General features: G+C 36.1%; 1 protein-coding gene across 4 annotated transcripts in view; it reads left to right on the top strand.

The window, feature by feature from the left end:
• PKNOX1 (PBX/knotted 1 homeobox 1) overlaps positions 1-16213 on the top strand; it is a 168560-nt gene that overhangs the window by 136428 nt on the left and 15919 nt on the right. For all 4 annotated transcript variants that reach the window (XM_043992726.1, XM_043992728.1, XM_043992727.1 and 1 more), the window contains 2 exons: positions 11264-11392; positions 15286-15362. In XM_043992726.1, coding sequence (XP_043848661.1) covers positions 11264-11392; positions 15286-15362 — 206 coding nt within the window. The remainder of the gene's footprint in view (positions 1-11263; positions 11393-15285; positions 15363-16213) is intronic.

Below are 16213 nucleotides of genomic sequence, written 5' to 3'. Positions count from 1 at the left end.
GCCGGTGAGCTCGATGCTGAAAGTGAGACCCTGCTCTGTCCCTATCATCTGTGCCATATCACGGCTGCTGGCTTATGAACTTCCTCCTTTCTCCAAACACAGAAGAGTCTCCCTTCATGGAAATACCAGGTCCCTGGATCTCTGACTTGGAAATCAGTAGTAGGTGACCAAGCTGCCCATTCATATCTGGCTCTGTCACAGTGTACCAGTACACATCCAGGGGTGCCCTGGCCTGGGTTTGGGACCTCCTTTTGCCTTGGTTCACAGACTCCCTGCTTGCTGGAGTGTTCCATGTGGCATGCTTCTGTCTTGACCTGTTCAGTGTCCACAGACCTTTTTGTCTTTTTCCCTATGCCAGCCTGGGCTAGACAAATGACAGGATGACTTTTTCTTAACGCTCTCATGCCTGTGTGTGTGTGTGTGTGTGTGTGTGTGTGTGTGTGTGTGTGTGTGTGTGAACAAATATCTAGACCCCAGTGGTAAAGTGGTCCCAAGGATCTGGACAGTTTTTAAAAGAATTTCCAAGTATTAACAACTATATGAAAGAATACTGTCAGTCACTAATAATAAAAGACATTCAAATCAAAACAACACTGCAGGTGTGGAGACACCTACAAATTGGCCACAATGACAAAATATGGGAAGAGTCAATGTTGGAGGGTTTGGGGAAGACAGACATGTTGGCACATTATTGCTAGAGCTATGAATCAGTACCACATACATATATATGCACTTATAGATCTTAATTGTTTATATGTCTTAGATACCAAACCTTTTTATCAGAGAAATTTGATACAAATATTTTTTCCCCATTTGACCACTTCTTTTCCTGAATGCGTTATTAATTTTGTTTGTTCAGAAGGTTTTCAGTTTCATAGAATCAGTTTTCTATTTTACCTTTGGTATTTGCCTCTGTCCCTGGTTTGGTTAAGAACACATTCCCTAACCCAAGCTGTGAAAGGTATATGATCCAGGTCTCTTCTGATCTTGTTTTTTTGGCATAATCTTTAATATTAAGGTCTCGTATCCATTCTGATTGTATTATGGATTAGGGTATCAGGTCTAAGCTTAATTTCTTTAAAACTGCCAATTTTCCCATCCATTTTCATCAAATAAGGAGTTTTTTCTCCTAAGTAATTTGTTATTTCCTGTTTATTCAAAACTGGGTTATTGAGTTCTGATGCTTCTGATTCTTTTTTTTTTAAATCCGATCTGTTCTACTGATTTACCTCTCCATTTTTTTTAACTGATACCAAGTGTTTTTTATAATGGCTGCTTTGTGATATAGTTTGAGTTCTGAAAGTGCTATTCCTATCCATCCCTACTTTTTTCATTATTACCATTGCTATTCTAGATCTTATTTCCCCAAGTTAATTTTTTATGTTATTTATGAAGTTCTAGAAAGTAATCCCTTGGTAATGTGATTGGCATAGCATTAAAAGTACAAATTTATTTTGGTATTACTGTCATTTTTTTTATTTTGGCCCTCTCCATCCATGAGCACTGAATATTATTAGTCCAGCTATTTAAGTCATTTATTTCTTTAAAGAGTTCTTGGTAGTTGAATCTATGTAAGAATTTTGTAGGTTTTGCTGGATTGATCCCCAAATATTTTATACACTTTGTACTTGTTTAGAATGGAATTTCTCTATTATTGCCTCTTGAATTTTTTAAGTTATGTGGAGAATATGTAGAAATGTTGTTGATTTTGGATAGTTTGTTTTGTAGCCTGCAACTCTGCTAAAGCTGTTGTCTCAGTTGGTAACTTTGCTGATTTCTTAAGATTTTCTAGGTAAATCATTGTGACATCAATAATATGCATAGTTTTATCTCCTGTTTATCTTTATGCTTTTAATATATTTCTTTTGTCTTATTGCTACAGTTAACATTTCTAGAGCAATATTGAATAGTGGGTAGAGTAGGCATCTTTGCTTTACTCCTCTATTAGGATACTTTTAATTAGATAGGTAACTTTTATCATAATCAAAAAAAGTTCCTTTATACTTTGTAAGCATAAATATTATACTTGCTGTAAGTGTTATACTTTGCTAAAGGCTTTTTATACATCTATTGAAATAATCCCATAGTTTTGGATGTTTTTCTTTTTAATATGATTATGTTGATTGTCTTTCTAACGTCAAACCGTCCTTGCATTCCTGGTATAAATCCAACTTGATGATAATATTTTTGGATGAATTCTGTAGTTTCTTTGAAAATTTGTAGTTCTATGCTTTATCCTTTCCTAGTTTAGGTATTAGGATTATATCTGTCTCATAAAAGGAATCTGATAGAATGCTTTTTTTTTTCTCCTCAGTTTTTGGAAATAATCTGACAGTTTGATAGAATTCTTCTGTTAATTTGAGATTAGCGAGACTGGGTTATTTATTTATCTCTAGTTGGCATTCTCTTATTTTAAGTGTTTTATATAATTTTTCCTGATTTAATATTTTATTTTTCCCCAATTAAATGTGAAAACATATTTTAACATTCATTTAAAAAAAAATTTAAGTTCCAAATTCTGTTCCCTTTTTCCCTTCCCTCCCCCCATTCTTTATTGAGAAGACAAGAAATTTGATATAGATCATTTTGTGAAAGAAAACACACACACACACACACACACACACACAAAACCCAAAGACCAAAAACCAAGAAAAATAAAGAAAGTAAAGGAAAAATATGCTTCAATCTGCATTCAGACTCCATCATTTCTTTCTCTGGAGGTAGACGGTTTCATCATAAATCCTTCAGAATTGTCTTGGATCATTGTATTGCTGAGAAGAGCTAAGTCATTCATAGTTGCCTTGTAGATCTTGTTTCTTTCCTCACTTTTTTTATGTTGTGCCTCTCTTAGATGGATCAATTCCTGCAGGATAGAGAAGATAGAAACATTTCCCCATTGTATGAATTTTTTTGTGTCCCTGATTGTGCAGTTTGTCACTATCCTCCATCATAATTGTTTTTCCCATTTGCCATGAAATCTTCTCTCTGCATTCATGTCCTCCGTTCGTCCATTGCCCTCAGTATCTCTGATTCCTCTATTTCTGAGTCAGGATACTGTCCATGGAGGTATAACACTCTCTGAGGTAGTGATCCTTCTATATACCAGATCACTGCAGATTATATGCGTGTTAAATTCTCTATTCTTCATTATAGTGTAACTCTCTCCTACCATGGAAGTGTTCTTCATTGAACCCCCAACTGCTGAATTGAGATTTCCCCCTTTGGGGCCTGTTTCAGCCCTCCCTTTTGTTTCTCTTCTTCCATATTGTCCCTTTAATCATCCTTCCTGTCATTTGTTCTCTGTTATTTTGTTTTATTCATGAAATTTGCCTCCATGGATTCAAGTTTTCCTTTTCTGTTGATTATCTCTGCTTTATAGGCCATAAATTCTACTGTCATAATTATTATTTCTTTCTTGAGCCATTTGGGAACATACTGCTCTGATTCCATGCCCTTTTTGGAATCCACAGTTTCATAATACTTCATCAGGTGTTGATTTATTTTACTTTATCTTATAATATTTATTTAGCAATGTTTGGGCTTATTTAAATAATCCAGAATCCATATTCTTTTTCATTGTTAATTTCCTTTCTATTGGTTTATTTACTCATGTTCAATATTTTATTCATTCATTCATTCATTCATTCATTCACTCATTCATTCATTTACTTATTTAGTGGGGCAATGGGGGTTAAGTGACTTGCCCTGGGTCACACAGCTAGTAAGTGTCAAGTGTCTGAAGATGGATTTGAACTCAGGTCCTCCTGAAACCAGGGCCGGTGCTTTATCCACTGCACCACCTAACTGGCCCGCCTTCATGCTCAATATTTTAAAATTAGTTTTCTTCCTCCTGAGATCTCTGGTAAATTCAATTTTTTGTTCCCTTTTTCTCACTTTTTTGACTGCTTTCCCTTTGATGGCAGATCCCCCAAGGCTAGACCTTAAAGCTATCTCTGCTTCCTCCCATGCTGGAGCATTCACTTTTCACCGGCCTCAGTCTCTGCCCCAGTTGGTTTCTGTGAGGACAGAACTAGCCTCATTTTGGTTGCCACTCCCTTTTCCTTTAGGCCTCTTCCCCTGCTAATTCCCCCTCCCCCCATCCCACCCTCAACACAGTTCTCTGGCTGGACACTGCAGCAAGGGCATCAACAATGATGTTGCTTGCCCCAGGTAGAGCATGCTGGGGCTCTCCTTTACCTCCACCTCCACCTCCACCTTCTCCTCCCAGGCTGGGGATAGACAGCAGAGTTGAATCCTGGTCCTTGTTGCCACAGAATGCTGGGGTGAGCACAGGGGCAGAGGAATGTGCTGGAAGTGATTACATAAGGAGCAAGGAAATTGGTGAGTGAATCCCACAGCACAAGCCTGTTTGGTCATGTGGTTGGACCTTGTCAGAACTGGTGGGGAAGGGGTGCTGAGTGAGCATATTAGGGATTAGGAATTAGCTTGTTGTTTCCTTAGGGTCCTTGATGGTCTAGCCTTTTGGAGATAGCTGCAGTTGTTTTACCTTTTAGCCACAGTTCTTATTTTGGAGAGCCCTGATGAATTATAATCAATATAGGAATGATCTTAATATTAGATACTACCAACCCAAGGACAGAATATGTAATTCCTCACCTTCTTCCCAGGATCGAAAGGAAAGGTAATTCCTAACATACATATAGCTTAAAATCTTTACTTAAAGACTCACTGAAACCTAGGTTGAAGGTGAGATATGGGTCACAAAAAAGGCAATTGTTCATTTGTTCAGTCATCTTTTTAAAAATGCACAAAGAATAGTGTCAGCCCATATTGTTTAGTGACCATCTCAATAGGATAACAACCTGTGACCTTTATCAAGAGGCAAAGCTTATGCATTTACCCCAAGATTAACTTCCTCCAAAGCAACAGATATATACTTTATTTTAACTTTTTATGTGAATCAATAAAATTATCTTTGTTGTAAAAGGTTTTTATGTTAAGACATGAAGCATTTCCGTTATATAAAATCAAATTTTAAAATAAAACATAAGTCAAATAAATTTTAAGTTTAAGAAATAGAAAATAAAATAGAAGCATGGTGACATACTCTATAATCATGTAATTTCATAAACAAAAATCTTTAGGCCATTTGCTGTAATAGAACTTAAACCATAAACTGCCTCTTTTTGAGAAAAGATGTTAGTTAATAATACAATTTTCCATATGGACTTAATATACAGGATTATTTTGAAGCTGTGTTAGATATTCACAAATTATTCCAGAGATGCTATTAATGCTAACCATGTGGTTTATAAAAATGTACTTGGAAAAGTGGCAGTATTTGGTTTTTAAGGTTACTTAGTTTATTGACCAAACGATATTTTTATTTAATATTTATATAACAGGTTGACTGCTCTGATCTCTCATAACAAATTCTCTAAAGATTTATATTTTGTTTTATTAATACTGTATTTTGAAAGGTTAAGGATTAAATCATAAGACCATTGGACAGTTAATATTTGAATCTACAATATAAGCAGATAAATAGACTAAGGCCAGTATTTGCATACTAAATTTGCAAATACTAGGCATATTGAGCTTCAGGACAGCTTTCTGGCTTCTTAGCTTTGACAGATTTTAGAAAATCTCATGCTTACTGACTTAAATGTGGCTGAATAAATTCCTTTTATGAACCTCAAAGTACAAGTGACATGAGATTTTTTTCAGGTATCAAATTTATTTTTTTTTATTTCACCAGTTATTGCCATCTGCACAGGTGATTTATCTGCTTTGTTGTTAACAAAGTAATATTTTCATCACCCAAATACAGCATTACTTAGATGTAGATACAAAACCATAATTTGGGGTGGGAAAGATTAAAAAATTTTAAAATATATAAAATATCATGTATCCTTTTTGTATTATAGGAACAGTAATTACTATAGTTATTACTAAGTTAATTTGTCTCTTCCACATAAAATGTTTTACTGGTTACTTGTTTTTTGTTTTGTTTTGTTTCGGTGGGGCAACAAAGGTTAAGTGACTTGCCCAGGGTCATAAAGCTAATCAAGTGGCTGAGGTCAGATTTGAACTCAGGTCCTCCTGAATAAATAAAGCTGGTGCTTTATCCATTGCGCCACCTAGCTGCCCCCTACTGGTTACTTGTAAGGCTACGTTAATTTATTTGTAGAATAGACCTTTTTAAAAATTATACCATAAGTATTCAAGAAAAATTTATTATGAACTTCCTCTCTTTTGAAACAGATTCAGTAATATTTTCAAGCAAACCATAAAAAAGAGGTTTGAAATTCCAGCATAGTAAGAAATATGAACTTTTTTCATATTGATAAATAAAATAAGATGCAAATTTTTCATTGTTTCCCCTTCTGTTATATATTGAAATGAATGTGCTCCTGTATTTTTTTCTATTGCACACCCAAACCATTTGTTACTTGTGAAACAACTATGTCAGTTTTCAGTTCTTATTCTTATTTATGAATCTCTAGCACAAGAGAGACATAAAGTCTATGCCATCTCACCTAGACAAGACTTTTTTTTTTTTAACTTTTCTTTTTCCAGCTTTAGGTTACTCATGGCTTTTTCTTTCACACTTTTCCCACTTCTTCCTCTTTTCTTTTTTTAGAGCTTCTACAATACACAACACCTTAACAAGCTGTGCCGCAGCGTCTTCTGGCATATTCTTCCCATCATCTGTTTCTCCTTTTAGTTTGACATCTACTGAAAGTGAGGAATGTAGCCACATATTTGGTCTAGGAGGTGAAGCTGAGGGTTTTGAAGTGTACACAGATACCTTTAGTTGGGCACTTTTATTTTTCCCTTTATTAAACTTCAAGGATTTTTTTTTCCTGAGCTTTGTATTGCAGTATAACCTCTATTGAAGTGACCAGGCAACCTTCCCAGCTTTAGTCAATTTGCCGTAAGATATAGATTATCTAAGGATGACATGACATCGACATTTATAACATCTGTGTCTTTCAGTTCCTTAGTACAGATGAATCTAACTCTTGATTTTGTTCTACACAATAATTGTTCAAAAGCTGGTTTCATTACTGACTCATTTTGTGTGTCTGATGAAATGGTAGGAACCACCCCATTTAAAGATAGGAGGTTCTAGTGGTACAATTGGTTTTTATGGTCACTTTGACTATGTCATCTCTGAGCATCTCAATAAATTATTGGCACTGTTAGGAGGAATTTGTTTTTGGTTTTGTTTTTTTTTGTTTGTTCTGGTTTTTGGTTTGGTTTTTTTTGGTAGCTGGAGAACAGCTAACTTTAAAGGCTTTTGCACCCCCCACCCCCACCCCAGCTGCTTTTTCACCCTTTTTTGAAGGTCTGGAAGAAAAAGAGTTTTCTATAATCCCACTCCACCAACCTTCTTCTCCTTTTTCATTACTATCAATAAAATCTTTGAGTTTGAACTATATTTTGTCCTAATTCTGTGGGATATACCCCAAAGAACTTTTTTTGGCCATTTCTCTACCTTGTTCTTAATACTTTTGATCTTGAACTTGAATAATTAATCCATTATGTATTAAATTCATAGTCATTCTCTCCAATATAGTCAGCAGTGTTGGGGGTTCTTGACCTGATAAGTCAGACTTGGGTGGCTTCTCCTTCTTAGGTAGCAGATGTTCTTGTGATACTGACTTCCCCTTCCCAGAGGCACTCAGAGAAGAGAAGTGTATCCCATCTCCTGTGACTCCTTCCTCTCCCATCAGTTCAACTTGTTAGGAAGAAGGCACTATGGGGGCTCCTCTACCTCAACAACCTAGTCCAGTCAGTTGCTAAATGCCTTCTGTCCATCCATTCCACCTCCTTTGCTATTGTCCTCTTGCCTTATTTTCCTCAGGATTTGGATGTCATAATGCTGCTTTTGGTTGTTCAGTGTTTTCTAGGCTGACATTCACCTGTCCTTCCTCCAAGTGCTCAATGCTACAAAATTACCACTATAGTGATCTTTCTGCCACATCAATTCTTCCTCCATCTCTTCTTTAATCCTGTTGCACATTAATCCTAAAATCATGAACACATTTTGAAAAGTGTCTCAAATTTGCTTATTGAATCCAAACATTTTAAATAACAAGCAGTTTGTTTTCTAACATCCCACATCCCTTACACAGAAAAATCCAGTTGCTCTTTGTAATACTTCTTCAATTTGTCGATACCTCTGTGATTACACCAAAGATAGGTCCTCCTTCCAGTGATACAGATCTCAGTCCTCTCTCACATTCTCATGTGGGTTACATTTTCCTTGTCCCCCTATGACTCTTCCCTAGGGAATTGACTCAAAAGTGCCAGGGACCTTCCTTTAGGTTTCTTGACATTGAACAGATACCACTGCAGCATCTGACCTGTCCACTGGATTATCCTTCATTTGCTGCATGACTAGATATCTCACCTTTTCTGCTCACAAATCTCTCTAATGGTTCCCCAGTCTCACTTGTCCTGTATAATCCTTCTTTGGTAATATGCTGTAGCCCAGTCATGCCCACCATCTGTCTACACCAATTTCAATTATTCAGAAACTGTGGTATTCCCTCACTTGAAGCCATATTTCATCAAGTGACAAGGCTAAATGGATGGGAGGGACTTTGTTTCAAGGAAAAGCACGGCATGGTTAAAAACACCCGACAAAAGCTAGGCCCTTTTCTTTCTCTTATTCACTTGTAGGCTCAGTTTATTTTCCATACCTAATCTAAGATATATCTACTGATGAAGCATCTCTATGGATTTTCCATCCAACTGCATGTAATCGTCTCAATAAGAGACTCTTCATCCACTTATCTTGTCCTGTGTTGGATAGTTAGCAGAACTCCTTTTGTGAGGATGGGTCTCATTTAGGAGGCTCTGCAATGTTATGGACTTTTGGCAGGCAGTATTTTGACATCCAACCAGAGGGCTACCTGGAGGACTTCACCATGTGGAGAAAATCTCTCTCTTCCACTTGGAATCTGTATTGCACAGCTTTTGTGACAAAGCAAACCTCTTTGGCAACAGTATATCTCCTGACTACTTGCTTTGATTGATATTAGTAATCAGAGGGTTGTTGAACAAAATTTTCTTTGTCACAATTGTCACGGGTTGTGAATGATTCTGACATATGCCCCATTCCCACTGACAGCAACATTATACCCTTTTCCTGATATGGCCTAGTTGTGTTTCTCATCATAATTTCCTTTAGCTGATTTTTTTCTCCATTGCTTTTCACTGTACTCTGAGATGGATACAGTTCATAATCTTCTGCCATCTTTGCCTGTAAGATTTTGCAGATGAGTATACAGTCTAAACTTGCCTTGGCTGCCATGTCTCTTGGGAAAAACGCAAGTATTTGTTAGCTAAGGCAAGTTTCTGTCTCTTTTGTTCTCCTCACAGTGATGCTTTATTTACATTGGTTTTACTTCTTTAGAAAATAAGCATAGAATATATATATATATATATATATATATATATATATATATTTGTTTGTTTGTTTGTTTGTTTGTTTATTTTGCAAGGCAATGGGGATTAAGTGACTTGCCCAGGGTCACACAGCCAGCGTCAAGTGTCTGAGGCCGGATCAGAACTCAGGTCCTCCTGAATTCAGGGCCAGCACTCTATCCACTGCACCACCTAGCTGCCCCCTATAAGCATAGAATATTGCTTAGATATGTTGTTTTAATGATTTTAGATTTTCAGAAAACTTGCTTGTTTATATAGATTGTTTGAATTTGCTTCTGTTATGCTCTATATTTTCTTTTTCATAGACTTTTAATTTGGGATTTTTTTTTGTTTTGACTTATCTGTGGTTGGATTATACATGGATGACTAATTCAGAAATTGTTTTTAAATAATTACACAGACATTTCCCCTTTTTAAAAAGAGCCATTTTCATTTTTTGTGGCATAAGGGAGGAACAAGGTAAATTATAGGGAAAGGTAAAAGGGATAAAGAAAAAGAGAAAAAGAAGTACAACTGAGGGAGGTTAACAGAATGTCATTAGAGGAATATTTGTGTTAGCAGAGAGATTTATGTTTGTTTGCCACTGCCATTGAAAATACCCAGTACAAAATCCATGTATAAAAGAGATTCCCTACCTATGATGAGCAGGGCCTCCAGATGTTCACTGTTTAAGGATGACATCTTGATTGCATCAAATCCTGGAACATGAGCTCACTTAGACAAAGTACTTTTGCTTGACTGTCCACAGTAGAATAATGAAGTGGATGAAGAATACTGTATATAAGACTGTAAGAATTAGCAATATAGGGGCAGCTAGGTGGCGCAGTGGATAGAGCACTGGCCCTGGAGTCAGGAGTACCTGAGTTCAAATGTGGCCTCAGACACTTAACACTTACTAGCTGTGTGACCCTGGGCAAGTCACTTAACCCCAATTGCCTCACTAATAAATAAACAAACAAACAAACAAATAAATGCGGTGACAATATACAGCCCTCTTTAAAAAAAAAAAAAGAATTAGCAATATAGCAATGCTGTTATCTAGTCTGATTTGTAGCTGTATGGATAACTTGTTTTGCTGGTCTGTTAATTGTGTTATACAGACACTGAACGTCATTGATGAGCTGAGCCCAGAACTGAACATAAGGAAGAGAACAGATTTAATTGTTTTTAGGATAATCTATATTACTTTCCAAGAATCAAACCATTTTTTGGGGAAACAAAGGCCCATTTTATAACCCTTTGGTCAAATTTGAATGACAAAGCTCTTTTGAATATGCCTAAAATAAGAGTAAATAGGCTGTTAATATACATAGTTAAATATTCATATTTTATTATGTTATGACTAAAATACATGAGTCCTTGTTTATTGCACATGATAACTATTCTATCTGCTCTGATGCATATTTATCTTATGGCCACATTTATGGCTATGTTTTTTTTTGTTTGTTTGTTTTTTGTTTTTTGGTGGTTTTTTTTAGTGAGGCAATTAGGATTAAGTGACTTGCCCAGGGTCACACAGCTAGTAAGTGTTAAGTGTCTGAGGCTAGATTTGAACTCAGGTACTCCTGACTCCAGGGCCGGTGCTCTATCCACTGTGCCATTCAGCTGCCCCGGCTATGTTTTATATAGTAAAATAGGTGAGGAGTTTATTATATTATTAAGGTCTCTATCCCTATAGACTATGTTATAAAAAAAAAGATACCGGTATTATTATAAATGTTGTTTAAATGAGTCACCCTTTCCATTATAAATATTCCATGTAATTTCTTTAACTAGAGTTTTAATGTATGTTATGCATGTATTTTTTGTTGCTTTATAACATTTTCTTTCACTTATTTAAAAGCTTCAGTTACAGTTAAACCAAGATCTCAGCATCCTGCATCAAGAGGATGGCTCATCTAAGAATAAAAGGGGAGTTCTGCCAAAACATGCTACAAATGTTATGAGATCTTGGCTCTTTCAGCATATAGGGGTAAGATTTTGTGATTTTGCAATCAATCTTAGAAGATTTGGGAACAGTTTTTTTGCGTGGCTTGATATGTTTCATGAAAAAAAAATTTTTTTTCCATGAACTACTAGACCTAATTCTAGAAGCAAGTATTTTTAGAATAGTAGTCAGTTTTGGAAAGGAATTATAAAATATGAAGCTAACACCCTCAAGAAGCTAATCAAAGAGATTAGAGTAAGATAAAAAGAATGTGGGAAATTTTAAGTGCACATTGGTGTATAAAAATTAAAATAGTATACTGCATTTATTTCATAAGTGCTAAAGAAAATAGAGTAAACATGATTGGAGTTAGGTGGGTTTAATTATGAATGAACAAGATACACACTGATCAGGGTCTTGAAAAAGAAAGGGTAATGTAATATTGAGGAGAGAACATTCCAGGTTGAAATATATTGCAGTATAACTGGCAGATGTGGGTCAGTTAGCAGGTTTCCTTCACTGTAATGTGTAGTCTGTGACAAAAATTAATGCTCTCATGCTTATTTCATGTGAATCTTCCATTTTCTCCCAAAGAGATGGGAAGTTATGTCTTATGTCTTCTTTTTTATCCCATAGCAGATTATAGAACATAGTAAGAGATCAATAAACTCACTGATTGATATAATATGGATGATAATGTGTTCAAATTTATTTTGTCATGAGTTGATTATCATACTTATAAAACTGTGATAATTTTTTTATATATTAAGAAAGTTTAGTTACTGAGAGGTCCACTCTGCTGGCAGCCTTTGACTTTTCCATTCTGTTTATCCCAGAAGCAAGTGCTCTGGTCTAGTGGGATTCACTCAGGGCAGGATGGTAGGATAGGGTAGTAGGAGAAGAACAAGTCCAAGGTAACTCAACTTGCTACAGTCTGACATCCAACTGAATAAAAAAAAAAACGAGGGTAGAATATTGATCCAGAAGCAGAAGAGCAGAAGTCCATTGGACTCACAAAGGGAAGGAGATGCCCTTGGGTCCTTCCAAAAATCCTTGGATCAGGAGCAGCTACGTGGCACAGTGGATAGAGCACCGGCCCTGGAGTCAGGAGGACCTGAGTTCAAATCTGGCCTCAGACACTTAACACTTACTAGCTGTGTGACCCTGGGCAAGTCACTTATCCCCAATTGCCTCACCAAAAAAAAGTAATGTCAAAAATCCTTAGATCCTTAATCCAAATAGCTGGGTTTCCAGCATCTCTAGAAAGGGTCACCCATGGTTTATGTACTCTACAGTGGGCTCCCTTACAGAAATGTCACCACCCTGGAACGTGGGATACAGTGAACACTAGAGCTGAAAGGCTCTGATTGACTTAAGTCAAAGGTAGTCCCTACTTTCTGCAGTGGTAATTGTGGCATCTTCATTAAGTGGAAAAACTCATTATGTTTCCTGGGTCTTAGGTTTCAGCTACAAAGCTAATAGGTCTAGGGAAGCAAAACTCCAGGGGCAGAACTGTCGCAGAAAGCACTATGTTTCATTCCTTTTCTCCTCCCTGCTGGAGTTGGTCTTCCATATAGTAATATCCTAATAAAGCTTCCTACCTTAAAATTTATCCCATACTTTATTGAAATTCTACTAGTTAAAGATTCTTTTGGTTTAACTGTACCTAATATTTATTCATTTCGATATCTTAGTGTGATTAACTTAGCCCAAAGCAATGTGATAGTGATTGTGGTGGCAGAGGCAGAAGAACTTTTGGGGAAATAGGAATAAGAGACTCTATAGTGGGAATCATAAAGACAGGCCTGGACGATACCAATAGTAGATAGCCAGAGAAGGAAACTTATTCATGAGGCTGAATGAGAGAATGGTGTAAGGTAGAGCACTCAGAAGAAAGAACAGTTATGTTTTAGTTCAGATAAGGAGGGGCGCATGAAGATTCCAAAAGGAAAAAAACAAAAAACTTGCCACTTAAAAATTCTGTCTAGGGTTGATTCTGCTTTTCTAAAACCCAGTGGGATAGAGATCTAGGGCTTCTTTAGCTTTTCCCTTCAGAAAGTGAGGTGAGTAGACCCCACAGTTCTCTCCACCCTTAGAGAATCTGAGGTAGCAATAAAAGATGAGATGCGGCAAATCAGATCCCCAATCATTTATTCATCAAACATTATATTTACAGCATAGGAACTTGGAGGAAAATACCAAGAGAAATAAAACACTAAAGAGCTTATGATCCTAGAAGAGTCTGCCAGAGGATCTGACTCTCCAAGCTTAGGAATTCCACTGATCCTCCTCCTCACCATTTTAACAAGTACATTAATAATTGTAGATCAGTAGCATCCATTTATCTGAATGTCTTAAGAACAGAATCAAATTTAAGATAAAGTTGCTTCCCTGTTCCCTGCTCTACAGGGAAGCAAGAGCTACACAGGATAGAACTGGACTTGAATCAGGAAGATGTGGGATCATCTTCCTCTGGCCTTGCTGACAGTGTAACTCGAGGCAAATCACTTAACCTTGAAGTCCCGCCCCTTGTCTCTTCACCCTCCCATCTCCAACTCTCACCCCCTACCAACACCTACCTCCTCCCCCACCGCCACCCCGCCTGCCTCCCCCCCAAGCAGTTCTCTGAGATTCTGTGCTGCAGATCTGCATTGGTTGAAGGACTTCCCTTGCAGTCTTGCAAAAAAATTTTCGTACATAAACACGTACTTGCATACATGTCCATAAACGCATATGTGTAATACTGAATAGTATTATATATATATATATGTGTATAATGAAATATATATATATATAAAACATAATGAAAACATATTTTTGTTTCTTGTACAAAATTACCAGTAGTCTGTTCTTTTATGCTATTACAAGTTATATAAAAAGCCCCTTTCTCCCTACTTAGTCTCTAAAGCCTCAGATACTATTTGTTCAGGTCAGTAATTCCAATGGAAATCATATTCAAAGGGTCAAATATGAAGCCTGATCAGTTATTCATCTTATTTTTTTCTAAGTGCTCCTGAACTTGTGCCCTGATTCTGCATTCAAGTTCATCTTCTATAAAATTAATGTCCTACCCTTTCCTATGTTTCATTCTCTTTTCCCTCCCTCAACTACAAAAGAATGCATCTATTTTAAAAATATATTGGAAGAACCATCTTTTTGTGTAAGTCAGGTAGAGAAAGTTAGTCCTTTATATTCTGTATTATGGGAAGCTTTTAAAAAATCTGTTATCCCTAGTTAGTGGTAATTTAATTTAAGATATACAAATTTTCTAAATGCTATTCTGAAAGCAAAATAAGCTGATGAAAAAAACAGTTATTGTATTAATACCACTTATTGACTGACAGCCAAAAAGTTCATGTCCAAAGCAAGTAGGTTATTATATGTTTAGCATATAATAAAATGGTTGTTTTTTTCATCCAGACTCTAATAAGTAGAGCATAACACCTAATTGTATGTAGAAATGTTTTCATTGGGCAATGTTTGAAATTTGTTCCAGGTTTAGGTTTTGGGTTTTTTTTAACTATCAGCAAATAGAAGTATTTCTCATAATTCTTAAAGCAATATAAACTTCTTACCCTGATCAGTTTGCTCTAATTTTATTTAAGCACAAAAATGTTTGGCATTACCCTTATATTGCCAAACTTTCAAAATTTTAAAAATTTTTTGAGAAAAATACAAAATGGTGCAAAGTTCATTATATGTCATATTACCAAACTTTCTAATTCTTATCACATGCTTTGCTGCTCATGGATTAAACTGGCAAAATAAAATTATGGCATTTCCTAGGTAAAATCAAAAATAGTTTTTGTTTAAAGCTTAATTGTTATTTTCCAGAACTTTGTTAATAATAATTTGTATTTATATTTTACCTCAGTGATTCTCATAGAGTTCCCATTTTTTTACATTGAAACTTATGGGTAACTTAAATTTTTTTTTAGCATCCCTATCCAACTGAAGATGAGAAAAAGCAGATTGCAGCTCAGACCAACTTGACACTACTCCAAGTTAACAATTGGTAAGATAAAATGTCAGTTTATAAGTATTGCTGTGAATCCAGAAGGCAGCTAGGTGACTCAGTGGATAGAGCACTGCACCTGGAGTCCAAAAGACTTCAAATGTGGCCTCAGACACTTAGCTGTGGGACCCTGGGCAAGTCACTTAACCCTGTTTGCCTCAGTTTCCTCATCTATAAAATGAGCTGGAGAAGGATATGGCAATCCACTCCAGTATCTTTGCAAGAAAACTCTAAATGGGGTCACGAAGCGTTAGACATGACTAAAACAACTGAACAACAACAAAAATGAATTCGGAAGACTACATTGAACTATTTATATCAGATAATATAAAAGATTAGAAATCTGAATTCCCTTAATTTGGAATAGAGGGAAGATAATGAAAGAGTATCAAGATACAGATAATGCCTACATGTGTTTCCCATTCAAATTTTTGGTATTTGGTTTAGCCCTTTGGCCTTTTCAGCAAGGCACCATTTTTTATCTTAGCATTTAAGACCTTCCACAATCTAGCTCATTACTTTTCCAGTCTCATTTGTCATTTTTAAACAACACACTTCTCTTTGCACACTCTGTATTCTGTTTCCCAACTCTGGACCTTTTGAATTACCTGGCCCAAGTATATCCCTTTCAGTAAAATATTAATTCTTTGGGAGTCAGCAATTGTATCTTTTGTTCTTATTTTATCTCTTTTCGCACAGTAGCTTGAACAAACAATAGTCACTTGATAAGTTTTTGTTTAGTTGAAATGAGTGAATTTCAGGTTTTAAAATGTTCATTTATAGTTTAGTCATGCCCCATTCTATCCACATTTAAGAGTTGGGGTCTGTTGATCAATTGCAGACCGAGTTTC

The sequence above is a fragment of the Dromiciops gliroides genome, chromosome 3 (genome assembly GCF_019393635.1).
Source record: "Dromiciops gliroides isolate mDroGli1 chromosome 3, mDroGli1.pri, whole genome shotgun sequence".
Lineage (NCBI taxonomy): Eukaryota > Metazoa > Chordata > Mammalia > Microbiotheria > Microbiotheriidae > Dromiciops > Dromiciops gliroides.
Note: the sequence above shows the minus strand (reverse complement) of the source record. Positions and strands in the feature narration are given on the sequence as shown.